This window comes from Nelumbo lutea, chromosome 6 (assembly GCF_056320005.1).
Source record: "Nelumbo lutea isolate HS-2025 chromosome 6, American lotus-T2T, whole genome shotgun sequence".
Lineage (NCBI taxonomy): Eukaryota > Viridiplantae > Streptophyta > Magnoliopsida > Proteales > Nelumbonaceae > Nelumbo > Nelumbo lutea.
The window spans coordinates 15,487,789-15,503,346 of record NC_142689.1 but is presented as its reverse complement, the minus strand read 5'-3'; the positions used below and the strand labels follow the sequence as shown (position 1 = coordinate 15,503,346).

Genomic DNA, 15,558 nt, shown 5'->3' with positions numbered 1-15,558 from the left:
CTTCTCTACACTCCCCCTCAAGCTGAGCATAGATGTCAATCATGCCAAGCTTGCTGGTATCATGCTGAAGTTTTGCCTTGGGAATGCCTTTGGTAAGAAAATCTGCCAACTGTCATTCAGATGTGATGAAAGGAAGACACACTTCACCCGAAGAGACCCTTTCCCTAATGAAGTGTCGATCAACTTCAATATGCTTGGTTCTATCATGTTGCACTGGGTTGTGAGCAATGTTGGTGGCAGCCTGATTATCACAGTACAACATAATTGGCTTGTCATATTCAACTCCAAGTTCTTCCATCAAAGATTTTAGCCATAATAATTTAGAAACCCCATGTGCCATGGCCCTGTTTTCTGCTTCAGCAGAAGACCGAGCAACAACCAATTGTTTCTTGCTTCTCCAAGAAACAACATTACCAGCTACCAAGCTGCAATACCCAGAGGTAGATCTTCTCTCATCAATGTTCTCGGCCTAGTCAGCATCGGTGTAAGCTTCAAGTTTCATATGACCATGCTTGGCAAACAGAATACCCTTTCCTGGGGAGCCCTTCAAATAACATAATATTCTCTCTGCAGCTACCAAATGAGTGTCTCGAGGAGCATGCATGAATTGGCTAATGCAACTGACTGCATATGCAATATCTGGCCGAGTCATGCATAGATACAAAAGTTTCCCAAGAAGTCTCTGAATACCCTTTCCTGGGGAGCCCTTCAAATAACATATGATTCTCTCTGCAGCTGCCAAATGAGTGTCTCGATGAGCATGCATGAATTGGCTAATGCAACTGACTGCATATGCAATATCAGGCCGAGTCATGCATAGATACAAAAGTTTCCCAAGAAGTCTCTGAAAGATTCCTTTGTCTTCTAATAATGTCCCTTCTGAGGCTGAGAGTTTATGACTCATATCAATAGGAGTAGCAGCTGGTCTAGCACCCATCTTTCCAGTTTCAGAGAGCAAGTCAAGAACATACTTCCTTTGGGAGATAAGAATCACATCCTTGGATCGAGCCACTTCTATGCCAAGAAAGTATCTCAATTCCCCCAAATCTTTAATCTCAAACTCTGTATAGAGAAAAGATTTTAGATAATGAATTCCTAAGGCATCATTACCCGTCACTACAATATCATCTACATACACAATGAGGTATACTGCCAGAGGTCCACTCCTCTTCACAAAAAGAGTATGATCGGACTGTGTCTACACATAACCAAAGTTAACAAGTGTTGTTCTAAATCTCTCAAACCATGCTCTAGGGGACTGTTTTAGTCCATAAAGAGATTTCTTCAGCCTGCATACCTTCCCTTTTATATCAGTTCCATACATCCCTGGAGGAAGAGACATGTAAACTTTCTCATGTAATTCACCATTCAGAAATGCATTCTTCACATCCAATTGATAAAGGGGCCAGTCAAAGTGAGCAGCTAAAGATAGAAGAACCCTCACAGATGTCATCTTGGCAACAGGTGCAAAAGTCTCTAAATAATCAATCCCATATGTCTGTGTATAGCCTTTTGCAACCAGCCTGGCCTTGTACCTTTCAATGATGCCATCAGCTTTGTATTTGATAGTAAAGACCCACTTGCAACTAACAGGATCCTTCCCTTCAAGCAAATCCACCACTTCCCATGTGTCATTCTTGTGTAGGGCATCTATTTCAGATTTCATAGCATCCCTCCATTCTGAAATCTTAAGATCTTCTGACACAGACCTGGGAATAGGATGAGAAGCAACAAAAGAGAGATAGGAAAAATATGAAGGTGAAAGCAAACTGTAAGAAAGGTGCTTGGAAATGCAGTGTGCAGTGCACTTCCGTTTTCCTTTTCTAACAGCAATGGGAATATCAAGATCAGGGAATGATGAATTCAAAAGTGTTGAACCAGTACCTGTTGTCTCTTCTGTGACTGGAAGTGTAGGAGGCTCATGTGTTGTAGGAGAAACAACCTACACATTTCTGAATCTTTGCCTTTGATACACCTTGGGATTGAGGATAGGACGAGGAGGTAGGGTACCGGGACAAGGAGAATGGAACGACTGATCCAACTTTGATTCATTTGAGGGAGAGGCAGACACATCAAGGAACTCAACAGGGACAAGAAGAGGAAGAGCAAACATCTGTGTCAAATCCTCCCCCTGTGGACAATGTCCTTCTGGAGAGGAACCATAAAAAGGGGAAAACTCATCAAAGGTGACATCCATTGAGACATACCGATTGCCAGACTTTGGATCAAAACAGCAATAACCCTTCTCTTTGGGGGAATAACCAAGGAAGATACACTTTTGGGCTTTGGGTTCAAACTTATGCCTTTGGACACTTGGAACATGTACATAACAGGTGCACCCAAAGACACGAATAGGAACAGGAAAAAGGTCTTTGTCCGGATGAAGAAGAGTGAAGGGAAACTTAAACCCCAAAACCCTGGATGGCATGCGGTTTATAAGATAGATAGCAGTAAGTACAACATCACCCCAAAACCTGGTAGGAACATGTGAGGCAAATAAGATACTTCTTGCAACCTCAACAATATGCCTGTTTTTCCTCTCAACAACCCCATTCTGTTTTGGGGTCCTAGCACATGAGCTTTGATGAATAACCCCCATGTCAGAAAGATAGCAGGATAGGTTTTTCTCAAGGTATTCTTTTACACTGTCCGATCTGAAGATTTTAATCCTGGTATCAAATTGGGTTAGAACAAATTCATGGAATTGTTTTACAAGTCTTGGAACTTTATCACGGGATTTCATCAGGAATATCCAAGTGAATCGTGAAAAGTCATCAATAAATAGGATAAAATATTTGTAGCCACCCATGGAGGGTAAGTGGTAAGGCCCCCACACATCAGAATGCACAATATTAAAAGGAACAGAAGATCTTTTATTTCTCAAAGGATACTTGCTTCTACAATGCTTTGACAATTCACAAGACTCACAATGAAGACTGGACAGACTAATTCCCTTAAACAGTTCAGGGAATAGATGACTCAAGGCCGAAAAAGACAGATGACCAAAACGACAATGACACAGCATAATCCGACTAACAAACTCTAAAGAGACAGATCCAAGAGCAACATTCCCAAGATGATCAGTGCATTGTCCCGGAGTATCAAGCAGGTATATTCCGTTCGCCTCATGGCCACTCCCAATCACCTTCTGAGACTCCAGATCCTGAAAAACACAGTAGGAAGGAAAAAAGGTTACACAACAGTTTAGTGACTTGGTTAAACTGCTCACAGACAACAAATTTGTATTTAGTTTAGGTACATGAAGGGCAGAAGGTAGGTACAAGGAATCCGTAGCCTTGATGGTTCCCTTACCAAAGATAGGGGCAAGTGAACCATCAGCTAAAGTGATTTTATCACGTCTAGGAAGTAAGTCATATGAAACAAACAAGGTAGGAAGTAAGTCATATGAGTCAATAATCCAAGGGATCTTGAGATTACCTGAAGAGGTAGCATGATTAGCAGAAGCCCTTATACCTGAATGAGCAAATGCTGAAGTAGTAGAATTTCCTGAAGGGTCGGAAGCAGAGGTCACATCACTCAGCTGACTGATCATCTTCCCAAACTTTTCATATTCTGCTCTCATGGCTGCCAACTGTGTAGAAGCAGACATCTCTTCACTATCTGGCCCGGCAGCTACATTTGCACTTCCTGATCTTTTACTATCATATTTTTTCTGAAACTGAATGGGAACAAGATTAGGATGTAACTTCCAGCACTTGTCTTTGGTGTGCTTCGGCTTCTTGCAGTACTCACATACAACTTCTTTCTTTCCTGTGCCACTAGAAGTTCCAACATTCCCTTTAGGTTTAATCCCCATATTGGCAAAGTGATCATTAATATCAGCCCCTTGAACCTGAACAGCCCTTCTGCTCTCTTCACTACTCACCAATGCATAAGCTTGTGACAAAGATACACACTCCTTGGAAATAATATTCTGTTTTGTGATATCATATTCCGGGTTTAGTCCAGTTAAGAACTCAAAAACCTTGTTCCTTTCAACCAATTTTCTGTAAGTCTCTGCATCATTAGTGGTGTCCCAAGTTACAACTTCTATTAGGTCAATCTCTTGCCATAGGGATTTCAGGGTTGAGAAATATACAGCAAGAGGTTTCTCTCCTTGCCTTAAATTCTTTACATCACTTCTCAATTTATATGCCCGGGCCACATTGAGTTTTTGGGAATAGGTTTCTGCAACACTGTCCCAAATTTCTTTTGCTGAATTCATCCATAGATAGTGTTGACTGATTTGTGGCTGCATTGAGTTCACAAGACACCCAATGACAGTGTAATTTTCTTGCATCCACTTCTCGTAGGATGGATCATCTTCTGGGGGAGCCTTCTTACTCCCGGAAATGAACCCCCACTTTCCTCTACTACAAACATGAATCTTTACTGATTGTGACCATGCCAGATAATTAGTTCCATCTAGTTTAACTGTTGTCACAACCAATAAGGAATCACTTGGAGTCCCCTGACCCAGTCCATATTCAGCACCACTTCTGTTTTCAAACTCTGAGGAGTACATCATGTAAACACTCCAAATATGATTTCAGATGACTTCTACAAGTATACTGAATAAGGACAAGCAATAACTGAGTTCAGCCGACCACAAGGAGGCAACACACTGAGTTCAGCCAACCACAAGAAGACAATTCACTGAGTTCAGGCTTCAAGAAGTAAACAGAAACTCCTAGGTACTGTGCACTTAGCCGAAGTACCTTTTCAAGGTTGTACACTCAGCCAAGAAGAGTAAGTACCAATCGGTATTGCTGAATAGGCCTTTTCACAAACACAGTGTGGGCAATAGAGACAACCCCACTGTCAAGGAAGAGAAAAGACCCCAAAAACAGTTCGTACAGCCCCCTAAAACAACCGAACAAGAGTAACAATACACAGCCTTGTTACAAGGATGTTTCGGCAGGTTTTAACAGTCCAAGAAGAAGAGAAAAAACAGCCCAGAAATTTCTGGGTTAAACCAGATTTAATGCAGTTGAAGGTAGTACAGAACTGCTAGGATTTTCGGACACTTCAACAGTCCAAACACAGTCGAAGGTAATACAAAACAGAACCAGAAAACTGAGCACAACTTACAATTTGAGCTTCAACAGTCCAAACACAGTCGAGTTTCAAAAACAGAACCGAGTTGTTCCCCTTCCCCTTTTTTTTTCTTCTTCTCTGATTCTTCCTAGTCACCGAACCCCTTCTCCAAGAGATTCTAGTCTTGGGCTCGTCCAATGACCTCCAAGAATCAGGCAGTACGTGACTAAGCCTCCAGCCCTAGGATGTTCAAGTTCAGATACGCTCTGATACCATGTTGAAACTGAAGAGAGGAGAGGAGAGTTGAGTGTTCTGCAATGAGGGTTCTGAGAAGAGGATTTCGAACTCTCTCTATCTCAGCCCTTTAACACTATTTTATTAGATATATTTGAGTAATTACAAGGAGGCCCTTAGTTGGGCAAGAATTTACAAAGAACTTAAAAATAACTTAATATTGACAGGATGGGCCCAAAATAACAAGAAGAATAAACAACCTATGGGCCATTCGGCCCATCTTCTCTACAATAGCTAAGCAACTAGGAATGAGGCATATTGACGTTGAAGGGGACTCCAAGGTGATCATCTCTTGGGCTAAAAACAATAAAAGTACTCCGTAGACTTTCAATGGGTTAGGTTGCAAAGGAGGTAGAAGCTGAATTCAAATGGGTTGGGAGTGCAAATGGGCTAGTTGATTATCTTGCTAAACAAGGGGATTTGAGGCAACAATTGTTTTGGACTGCAATGAAAACAGGGACAGAAATATGTAATAGTGTGGGAGCTTTAATCCCATACACAAAGTTGTAAAACTTTTTAACTCTAATTTCAAATAAAATTCTCCTTTGTTGATAAAAAAAAAAAAAGACGAAGATGAATTTGACATAGAAGAAGAAATAGAAGAAGAGAATATTGATGATTAGAAATATGATGAGTATGAAGATGATATGGAATTTCCAAATGAAGAAGAGGAAAATGCTAGAATCTTGAGGAAAGAAGAATCAAGAATGAATGAATGGATTCAATGAACATATGAGAATTTGATTTTGAGATTTAGTATAGACAGTAAACTTGCTTTTTGTATAGGTTGTGCTTTGTGAATGATGATTGATGAAAGAACCTTTTTTATATTAAAAATTTGATATTGCATTTTTAAATACTTAATATATAGCTTGTTTTTTGAAATATTTTTCAAATCTGATTCCTTACTTGCTTATTACAATAAATGATTAATTTTTATATTGATTTTGTTACATGTGAGTGTGACGGTGTGAGCCATGGAGAGGATACCGATACTAAGAGCTAAGTGTCTTTTAGCTTTGTTAATGCTGATTATTTAATGTTGTATAGGTTGTGCTCATAGTCATATTCTTTAATTCTTTTATATTTATATTTTATATTTTTATATTGAACCATTGAATGTGTTATACTGTTCTGTTTTCTTTTTTTTTTTTGTAGTCTAGTCTCCTTTAATTATTTAATGCTGATTTCTTAGTTCTGTACTTATTGCATATTATCCTGATTAACCAATTGAACCATTGCTGATTGCATATTCTTTAATTCTTTTATATTTACTGCTGATTTCTTAATTTTTATATTGAATCATTGCTGATTGCATACTTTATCAGTTTATCTCTAATTTTTATTTCTGTAGATTCAAGATTGATCATTGATGATTGCATATTTTCCTGATTAACTTCAGATTGCTGATAAGCTGATTACATACTTTACCTATAATGAGTAATGAATAATGAGTAATGTCTAATAATCTAAGTATCTAACCAATTGAGCTAATAATTAAGTAATTAACTTTGTTTTTTGAAATTTTCCTGATTTCTTAGAATTTCTACATTTTTTTATATTTTTTAAGCTTTTTTTTTTATTTTGTGCGCCTTTTTTAAAAAGGCATGCGCCTCGCCTTGCACCTCAGGCGCATTTGGAACATGTTGCATTTTGTGCGCCTTTCGCTTTTAAAACACTGCTCTGCTTAGAAGGTCTGAAGAAGTCTTCAAACAAACTTCCCACATATTATCCAGCGAATGCCAATCTTCTACAACATTTTCTGCTTTTGTTTTCTTTCTGGAAATGAATATCATGCATGTAGCAAAATTGAGCACTCTCAAGCTGTAGCTATGGAGCAAAATAACCAGTAATCAACAAACAACAAAAAGCAACAGCAATCAGGGCACAGGAAGGGGGGAGTACTTAGTATGTTTCACTATGGAGTTTGTAAAGGGACAATTAGTTGTTTTGGGTCAATTCCCTAATCCGTAGTCCAAATTAGAGTTTGTAAAGGGACATCTGAGTTAATAACTTGAGTCTATAAATAGTCATTGTAACTGAAGTTCAAGATGAGTTGATTGGAAGAATTAAAGTTTGGTTTAGTGAAATATGAAAGTTGCCAGAAATTTTTTCTCATTTTTCCCCTCTCTTTCTACCAATAAAAGCAAGAATTCTTCTCTCTATTTCTGGTTTCTTGCTCATTCTTTGGTGGACAGAAAGCTATCTACTTGTTTTTTTACCCTTATTCTTCATCTTGGATCATGAAAAGCCCTCTTTCACCCCTACAAAGCCCACCACCAAATCTTATAGTAGAACCCCTACCCTGTCCTACATCAATGGATAACATAGTAAATAGAAAAAAAAAAAAGTCTAACAGATAAAAAATAGACTTTAAAATTGATGAGAGCACAAACTAAACTTAAGCTCCTTAAAGCTAAAAAAATCTGTCATCAACTGCAACAAAGGAAATAGCATTCAAACAAAAGCAAATTATTCCACAAGGCGAAATTAAGTTACCAACTTACCATTAATCATTGCAATTGACAACAAATCCTCATATGAGATCAATATATTATAAATCAGGAATCAAGCAATATTACCTTTCTCTCTTGGCAATCTTCTTCACGAGGCCGGGCAATCTTCTCTTTCATTGAATCATATACACCATCATAGTCAAATATTGAAGGGTCTTCCTCCAAAGCTTTCTTCTGCTGTTCTTCAATCTTCAGAAGATAAAGAGAAATGAAAAGAAATCACTAGTAAGAAGTTTGGGAAAACAAGAGATGCAAAATTTTCAAGTGCTTACATCCTTTAGAGACTTATTCCTGGTGGCATGACGAGCAATCTCCTTTTCAACATCATCATCATCATCATCATTGAAGCCAGGAGGAGGGGCAAGAGGAGGTCTTTTTGGCTGCTTCTTCTGCTGTGATGGTTGAACTCTAAGTTGCAGACCATACTTCTTCATTTTTCCTGTCAACATATAGAAAGAAGAAAAAAAATATCTATATCACAAATTGTGCCATCATGCAAGAACCAAAAGTACAGAAATGCATAGAAAAATATCCATATATGCATCTGTGTGTGAAAATGGTTTCTTAATTGGGTCAAGCAGGAAGTTTCACCACACAATACCCAATTTCTGGTAATGTAGAGTAATAATGCAACCAACCCAAACTAGTCATTGAACAGGGAGCCTTCATTCCAGATCCTATCCTTTCTAATTTTTCCACTCTTCCATCTTTTTTTTTTTATCAATAACTCTTTCTATTATGAAGTAATCACATTCATAAGGGTTTGACAAAAGTTTTAGTGCCATCTGCCAACTTGACACAACCCTCCTTTATCTGGGCTTAGGACGGGTGGTGTAAGACAAAATCACACCGACAGAGTTAGGTGGTAGTAATATGTATTGGAAAAAATAACTACAATCAGTTAAATAGCATCCTAGCTGAGGCACTAGGATGTCTAACATCTAGTTGGCCAATGAGATACTTGGGTTTATACCATTAGGAGCCAATCCTACGGAGGGAAGCTTTTGGAATCCCGTGGTGGAAAGGTGTGCTAAGAAACTGGCAGCTTGGAAGAAAAGTTATGTGTCCCTTGGGGGTTGAATTACTCTAATTCAATCCACCCTGGTGAACCGGTCCTTTTTCTTGCATACTAATTCCCATCTAACCAAATGATCCTTTCCTCCTTCTCCAGGCTCCCACAAAAAGTTGTAAAGAGTCAGTTTTCTAAACACAGACCGGTTCACCAGTTTTCCAGTTAAACGAGTCAGTTTTCACCGGTTTTTTATCAAGTGTGGTCCAGTCTGGTTTTCTAAACACTAATAGAGCCAAATCAAGCATCATAAAAGTCATCACTTAAGTCCTAAATATAGAGCAACAAACATAAGGTTTGTCCATATGCTAGAAGCTTGGTAGCTGGATGGTCTTAGTAAGACAGACAAGGCAATGAGGAATACGTGTCCTGTTGCAATAGTTTGGACAATTTGGATTTAGAGAAATAGTCATCTTTCTTCTCTAATAAAGCAAATGATGTTTTCCATCTACTATATAAAAAGAAAGTTTCGTGCTCTCTGTTTTTGGTCTTTTGTCAATGATCAATTTTTCCACTATTTACCCCTACAATAATTTCTTTATTTCCTTCCCGATAGAATTTTGTGATTTGTGTTGCTTCTGAATCCCACCGACAATGTTTTTCTCGCACGCTCTATCTATCTACAACTCTCTGTATTTGGCAGCGTTTAAAAAACCAGACTAGACCGTCCAGTCAGACCGGTTGAACCATGACTTGGACCCTTAACCAGTTCGGTCACACCCTAAAATCTGGAACTCATCAAAACCATTCAAAGTCATCTGCTCGGACAGTTTAACCAAAAAAATCGATCAACCGATCCTGGTTTTATACAATGGCCATTAATCCACCACTTTATTTATGCTTATTTATGCCTTTTTAATGCATATATTGCTTTTTTTCGTAAAAAAAATGCATATATTGCTTCAATACACTTGCATTTTAAAGAATGAAGGAAAAAAGACTTGAACTCTGGTCATTTGCTTAAAATTTAACAAAAATAACCATCTATGCACCACACTAAAGTGTGATATTATTTGTAGAATATGTTATATATAGCATTTATATGGCTTGAAACATATGTATATGTATATGTATATGTTTGTATGTATGTGTGTGTATATGTCATGACATCACAGTTCGACCTCTGGTTTGACTGCAATTGAACCTCTGACCTGTGAACCTATCCCTTTTCCAATTCTATGCCCAGTGTGATTCTCTGAACATTGGTTTTTAGTCTTTCATCAATAGTCAAATTTATATACACCTCTATAATTTCTTTATTTCCTTTCTTAAAGAATTTTGTGATTTGCTACTTCTGTATCCTATTGACTGTATTTCCCTCACTCTCTCTCTCTCAAAAGAAATTTATTCAGAAGAAGAAAAAAAAAGAAGGGTCTACACAACAGGGGTAGCCATCCCCCAAACCCATAACCCCCCCCCCCAAAACACAGGTGCAAGCAAGATTCAATCCCAAGTCTCTGCTACAACCAGCAGGAGACCTTACCAACCAGCCAGTTGGCACCTTGCATAAGAAAGCTTTATTCAAAGGTAAAAAAGCATGATTTCAAATTAGGAATTCATGTTTGGTTGTTTTGTTGATTTCAGATTTCTGATAAGGACGTCCGTTGTTGAACATATGAATTTCTTTTGCTATCTATTTCTGTTTTTTTCTTTCTGAGGGAGTGTTTTAATGAGGATAATCTTATTCATGGACAACAAATTCCAACGTCTGCTGTCCAATTGTTCTCTTTCTTTTAAAACATTTGCTCCAAATCTATGGTGAACTGTTAGATTGATATGTTGTGAGAAAAAAAACTGGATTTCTTTTAGGCTAATTGGTTGAATGGCTAATATTAATTGTGAAAGCCTCCAATACAAGGTAGGGTATATGATTGATTTTCTAATATCAAAGAAAACCAATTAGGGATGCTAAGGCACCATTGGCTGAGGGAAGGAGTAAATGAATTCAGGTGAAAAATCACTGGAACTCCACTTTTCTAAGTCTAGGGCATCCATAATGGATTGTCATGGTGGGATAGACAATGGAAAGTAATTGACTTGCAATAGAAAGTTTCTGTCCATTGCACTTGTGGTTCTGTGAGTATCTCTTTGTGTCTCAGTTATTTGCAAAATAGCATCAAAAGAACTTATAATTGTCATCTTCAAACAAAACAAAGTTAAATTTGAAGCAAAAACAAACCAGAATTTACATTCAACCTATTTATTCTCCCATGCATTTAACCCCGGTAGTCATAGTTCTAGATATATCTTCGCTTCTAACAGTCTTTCGGTCAAAAATGCCTGGTCTAACTTTGATTCCTCTAGATGAACCAAAAATAAAAATAAAAGAAAGAAACTTTACTTCCTCTAGAGTTGGTACCACCTACCACCCATTGTATATCTTGCAGAAAATCATCAAATTAGTACCATTCATCTTTGTATATAGAGTTTATCTATTAATTCCAACAAAAATACAATGGGAAGAATTGAGCAGCATTGTATGGATATGATCAAGGCAATTGACTTCATGATGAACATGGTAATAGGACTTTCATGTTAACTCTGTACAGTTCTTGCTGGATCATAACTCTTACTAAATAATTTTCTGTTTTCTAATGTCATCTTTTCATTTAAATTAATTTACATTGAAAGCAATAATTAACATATTTTAAATACACGTGCAAAGCATGTGTCACTCTGCTAGTATTGGTAGCAGAAAAAGTAAAAGGTTTACTGATTTCTTGGTTGGCTTCAAATCCTATTTACAGAGGAAGGCTTGTTGACAGTTGTTTTGAGAAAAGCTTTCTTTTTTGTATCTAAAATATGGCTATGTAGTGGCTTCAAATCCTAAATTTCCAATGTACAGTCTCTTTCTGTACATGGGTGTTGTTTTTGATGAATGAAATTATACTTTACCTTTTCCAAAAATAAGTTGTGTCCACACACATAGTCATATAGTTCAATATATTGTCAAAGGTCATAGCCTCACATAGGAGCCACCAACAAATTAAGGACTGGATGCCACATGAAAGACCTCCAACCTGAATATGCATGTATGATTGCTCATTCATGCTAAGACATTCCTAGTACAATGAATAGGTCACAAATCTCTTTCTTCAGAAACTGGAGGGTTCCAAAAATATAGAGTTGGCATCCCTCAACATCATCAATTGGAGTACTCTACAATGAATAGGTCACTTGATCTTCTTTTTTTCATAAGCCAGTAATATCCATCATTAATTTGTTTTCTCTTAAAAATTATCATTTGAAATGGAAAATTATGAGAGAAACAAAACTCTGACTAAAAAAGAGTTGAAGGTTTGCCCTTTATTATTTCATTTCCCTGGACAACAAACAGTTAGATGAGAACAATATATGTAGACAAAAAAACATGCATGCTATTATGCAACTTGACTAGCAAATCACTAAACACATGAGGAACAAATTCAATTGAGTAACTTTATCTACTTCGTGAGGAAGTCGAAACCAATACAACGATAATATTGATTGGATATTATAATAATAACATTGGAGATGCATAACAATTGCTTAAAAGAAAAATCCAACCTCTCCCTTATAAAGCTTAAAAGAAACATCACTCATAAAGCTTAAAAGTTACTCATCAGAGAGAGAGACATAAGATAAATTTCAACCTCTCCCTTACAAAGCTTAAACATCACTCTGCATAACAATTGCAGATCATCATTTTTTAAATATTGAATCCATAATGTAGATCAGAAAATAAGAAAATCAATTCCCTATAAGACATGCCAAGAGATCCCATGATTCAAGGCTCTACCAATTTTGAAGACCTTGAGGGAAATAAAATAAAACTAGAGTTGCCACTCTTTCAGTGCAGTAACAAGCTTGGACAAGGGGGTTTTGGCCTAGTTTATAAGGTAATTTTTCTCTTTATTAATCAAAGTGTAGTGCAACACCGAATATTCTATAAAACATCATAGAACGGCTAATAGAATGCATTAGTTTAATTTGGATGGGTCCAGGCTAACTTATTTACATAAATAACTCTATCTGAAACTTACAGGGCATGTGGGTCTAGGCTTTTGATAAACAATAATGGCATATAGGATTGCATAACTTACCACAGGTTATAAGGTTAGACGACCAAGAGCCAAATTTGGATGGGTTTCACATGCTGACACCAGCCTGTAGTCAATGAATGATAGTTTTTTTTTTTTTCACTTTTTCTAATTCACATCCGATACTTTGTAACTATTGTAGGTACTTCCTCTGCAGATCGGCAAGACCCAGGAACAAATGGTTCCCGGGAATGACTGCCCACTTTGAGTTTGGAGTCATATGGAACCCCCATATACTACGCTATTCACCACTTCAGCTCAAAACCTGAGATGAAATAGAATTTCTAGCAAGCCTAAAGGGGGGCAACCTAGCAAAACAAGTTTAACGTTCATTTTGGGTCGGGCAGAGAGAGAGAGAAGAGAAGAGAACGGGATGCAACAACATCTGATACATAACAGATCTGCAATACAAAACAAGTACTCTTTTGTTGAGAAGAGAAGTATACAAATTCAAATTGATGTAAACAGATTCAAATAACTCAGAGAGAGAAGAGAAGTATACGACTACACAAACAATAAGAGAAATGAACAAAATTAAAACAACATTCAGAGAATTTTTGCCTAATTCGAAACATAAACAGACATTAACAAATGTTAAATCCTAATGCATCAATGGAATCTGAAAAGGAAAAACGAGAGATGGTGGTTGGTTATACCTGAACACGATTAAGAATAGCTGAGTATGGATGAAAAACGGAGAACACTGTGAAGAAATTGAACACCATGAATGGTGAGTCTCGATTAGTACCTGTGAAGAAGATTAATAAGAAGAAAAAGAAAACGAGAAGAACGTACCTGTGTGACTGTGTCGATTGATGCCTATCGGTTGTTGGGGCAGAGGTTTTCTAAGTCGAATGTAGCCTGTTTGATTTCACTTCTTAAAATTACTTCTTAAAGAATATCCTTTAAGAGGTAGGACCACACATCAATCGGTTATTTAAGTGTTTTTTATGTATTTGATAAAAAAGTGGGGAAGACTTACATTTTATTAAAATAAGTACATTCAAGTCACTCTTAAAAAAGTGACTTGAAATTGACTTTTTTTTTCTTGGAGAAGTATTTTCAATAGAATGGGACGAACCGGTCCATGGTATTTTTTAATACCCAAAATACCCCACATGAGGGTTTTACCTCCCTCTCCTCTCATTCGAACCTAGTGAACCAGAAAATGATCAAAGACGATGAAGATGGATTGATCTAGAATTGAGAATACTATTTGGTATCACCAGAGGAACAGGAACTTGAAACCACCGCTACTATCCCCTCTGTCATGCCAACGAAGAACAAAGGATCAAGGATGCGTTTGAGGAGCCAAAATCAATAGAGGAAGTTGATGAAGCACTTCAGATCAGGATGTATTCCGGAAAACGATAATAAACCACCGATATATGATTGAAAACTAAGTTGATATCACTGTTGCAAAGCTGCTTTCCATGACCAAAGTATGGGGATGGGGAAGAAGCAGGAAAAGAAGAAAGGAAGAATAAGAGAATAGGAATGAAAAGGGAAGATGGACGAAAGAAGAGGGAGAAGGAATAGGAAACAAGGGGGTTACCACCGCTGTGTTCTCACCTTCAAGATGAAGATGATGGACAATCCTTCAGCTTCGCAAGTTCAAATCTATATGTAAGGGAAGGGGCAGTTTCATAATTTTGTTAAAAATCATGTAAAAAAATTCTGAAAATACTATTCAATATTTGCTAAATTAGTATTATTGTTATTTATCAATATTATTCATTATTATTATTATTTATTATTTGTTGACTTGTTGTTATTATTATTATTATTATTATTAATTGGGTCCACATGGCGCTTACGTGTGGGTTAACATGGGCTCTCAATTGTCATAATGTGGCATTTTTTCATTGAAATGTATAATATAATATGTGAAAAGTATTGTATATATGTATGAATGAAGTGAGGGCTAAAATTGTCATTTATGTCAATATAAGCACTTATGAGGAAAGTAACTTACCAAACATCTCCACCTCATTAAGTGCTTAAAAACATAATAAGTGATTTGGCAAGTGAGTCACTTTGGGCCGTAGTTGTGTACCATAAGCTTGGTCTAATTATTAGATGTAGAGTTGTAGACCACTTTGGGACATTAGGGTCTTTTTCTGGGTCCTGTCTTCTCATTTAGTGGGCTTTCATCCTTTCACGAGCCAAACAAGAAAAGACCAATTTTGATCTACCGGGCTTCTGAAAGCCCATTAGATATTTTAAATTCACTTGCCAAACAAGGCCATCAATCAAAATAAACAAATAAATAAGGATTTAATGTTACATGTCATGTCCAATAATGGGAGCACTTTTTTTGGTAGAAAATAATCGAGCATAAGGTGAGAGTAATTAGGAAGGGGAACAAGAGAATCTTTTTTTTTCACCTTTATATAGGGATCAAGGAAAGTTAAATTTCCTATGTATATACCCATCTCCCAGGTGGGTAAATAACTTTCTCACCTCGAGGAGGGGGGGTGGGGGGAGTTGCCAACACTTAAAAATGCCCCTTTTAACAATGGATTTTTATGGCTAAAATGCCATTGCCTTATTTACATGGGAA

At 37.1% G+C, this 15,558-nt stretch overlaps 1 protein-coding gene across 1 annotated transcript in view; it reads right to left on the bottom strand.

The window, feature by feature from the left end:
- LOC148847558 (uncharacterized) overlaps positions 1 to 13,899 on the bottom strand; it is a 28,891-nt gene extending 14,992 nt beyond the window's left edge. Inside the window, exons 1-4 of the mRNA XM_088952579.1 lie at positions 13,791 to 13,899; positions 13,652 to 13,698; positions 8,120 to 8,286; positions 7,914 to 8,036 (exon numbers count right to left, since the gene is read on the bottom strand). Coding sequence (XP_088808705.1) covers positions 7,914 to 8,036; positions 8,120 to 8,281 — 285 coding nt within the window. The 5' untranslated portion in view covers positions 8,282 to 8,286; positions 13,652 to 13,698; positions 13,791 to 13,899. The remainder of the gene's footprint in view (positions 1 to 7,913; positions 8,037 to 8,119; positions 8,287 to 13,651; positions 13,699 to 13,790) is intronic.
- Between the last annotated feature and the right edge of the window lie 1,659 nt (positions 13,900 to 15,558).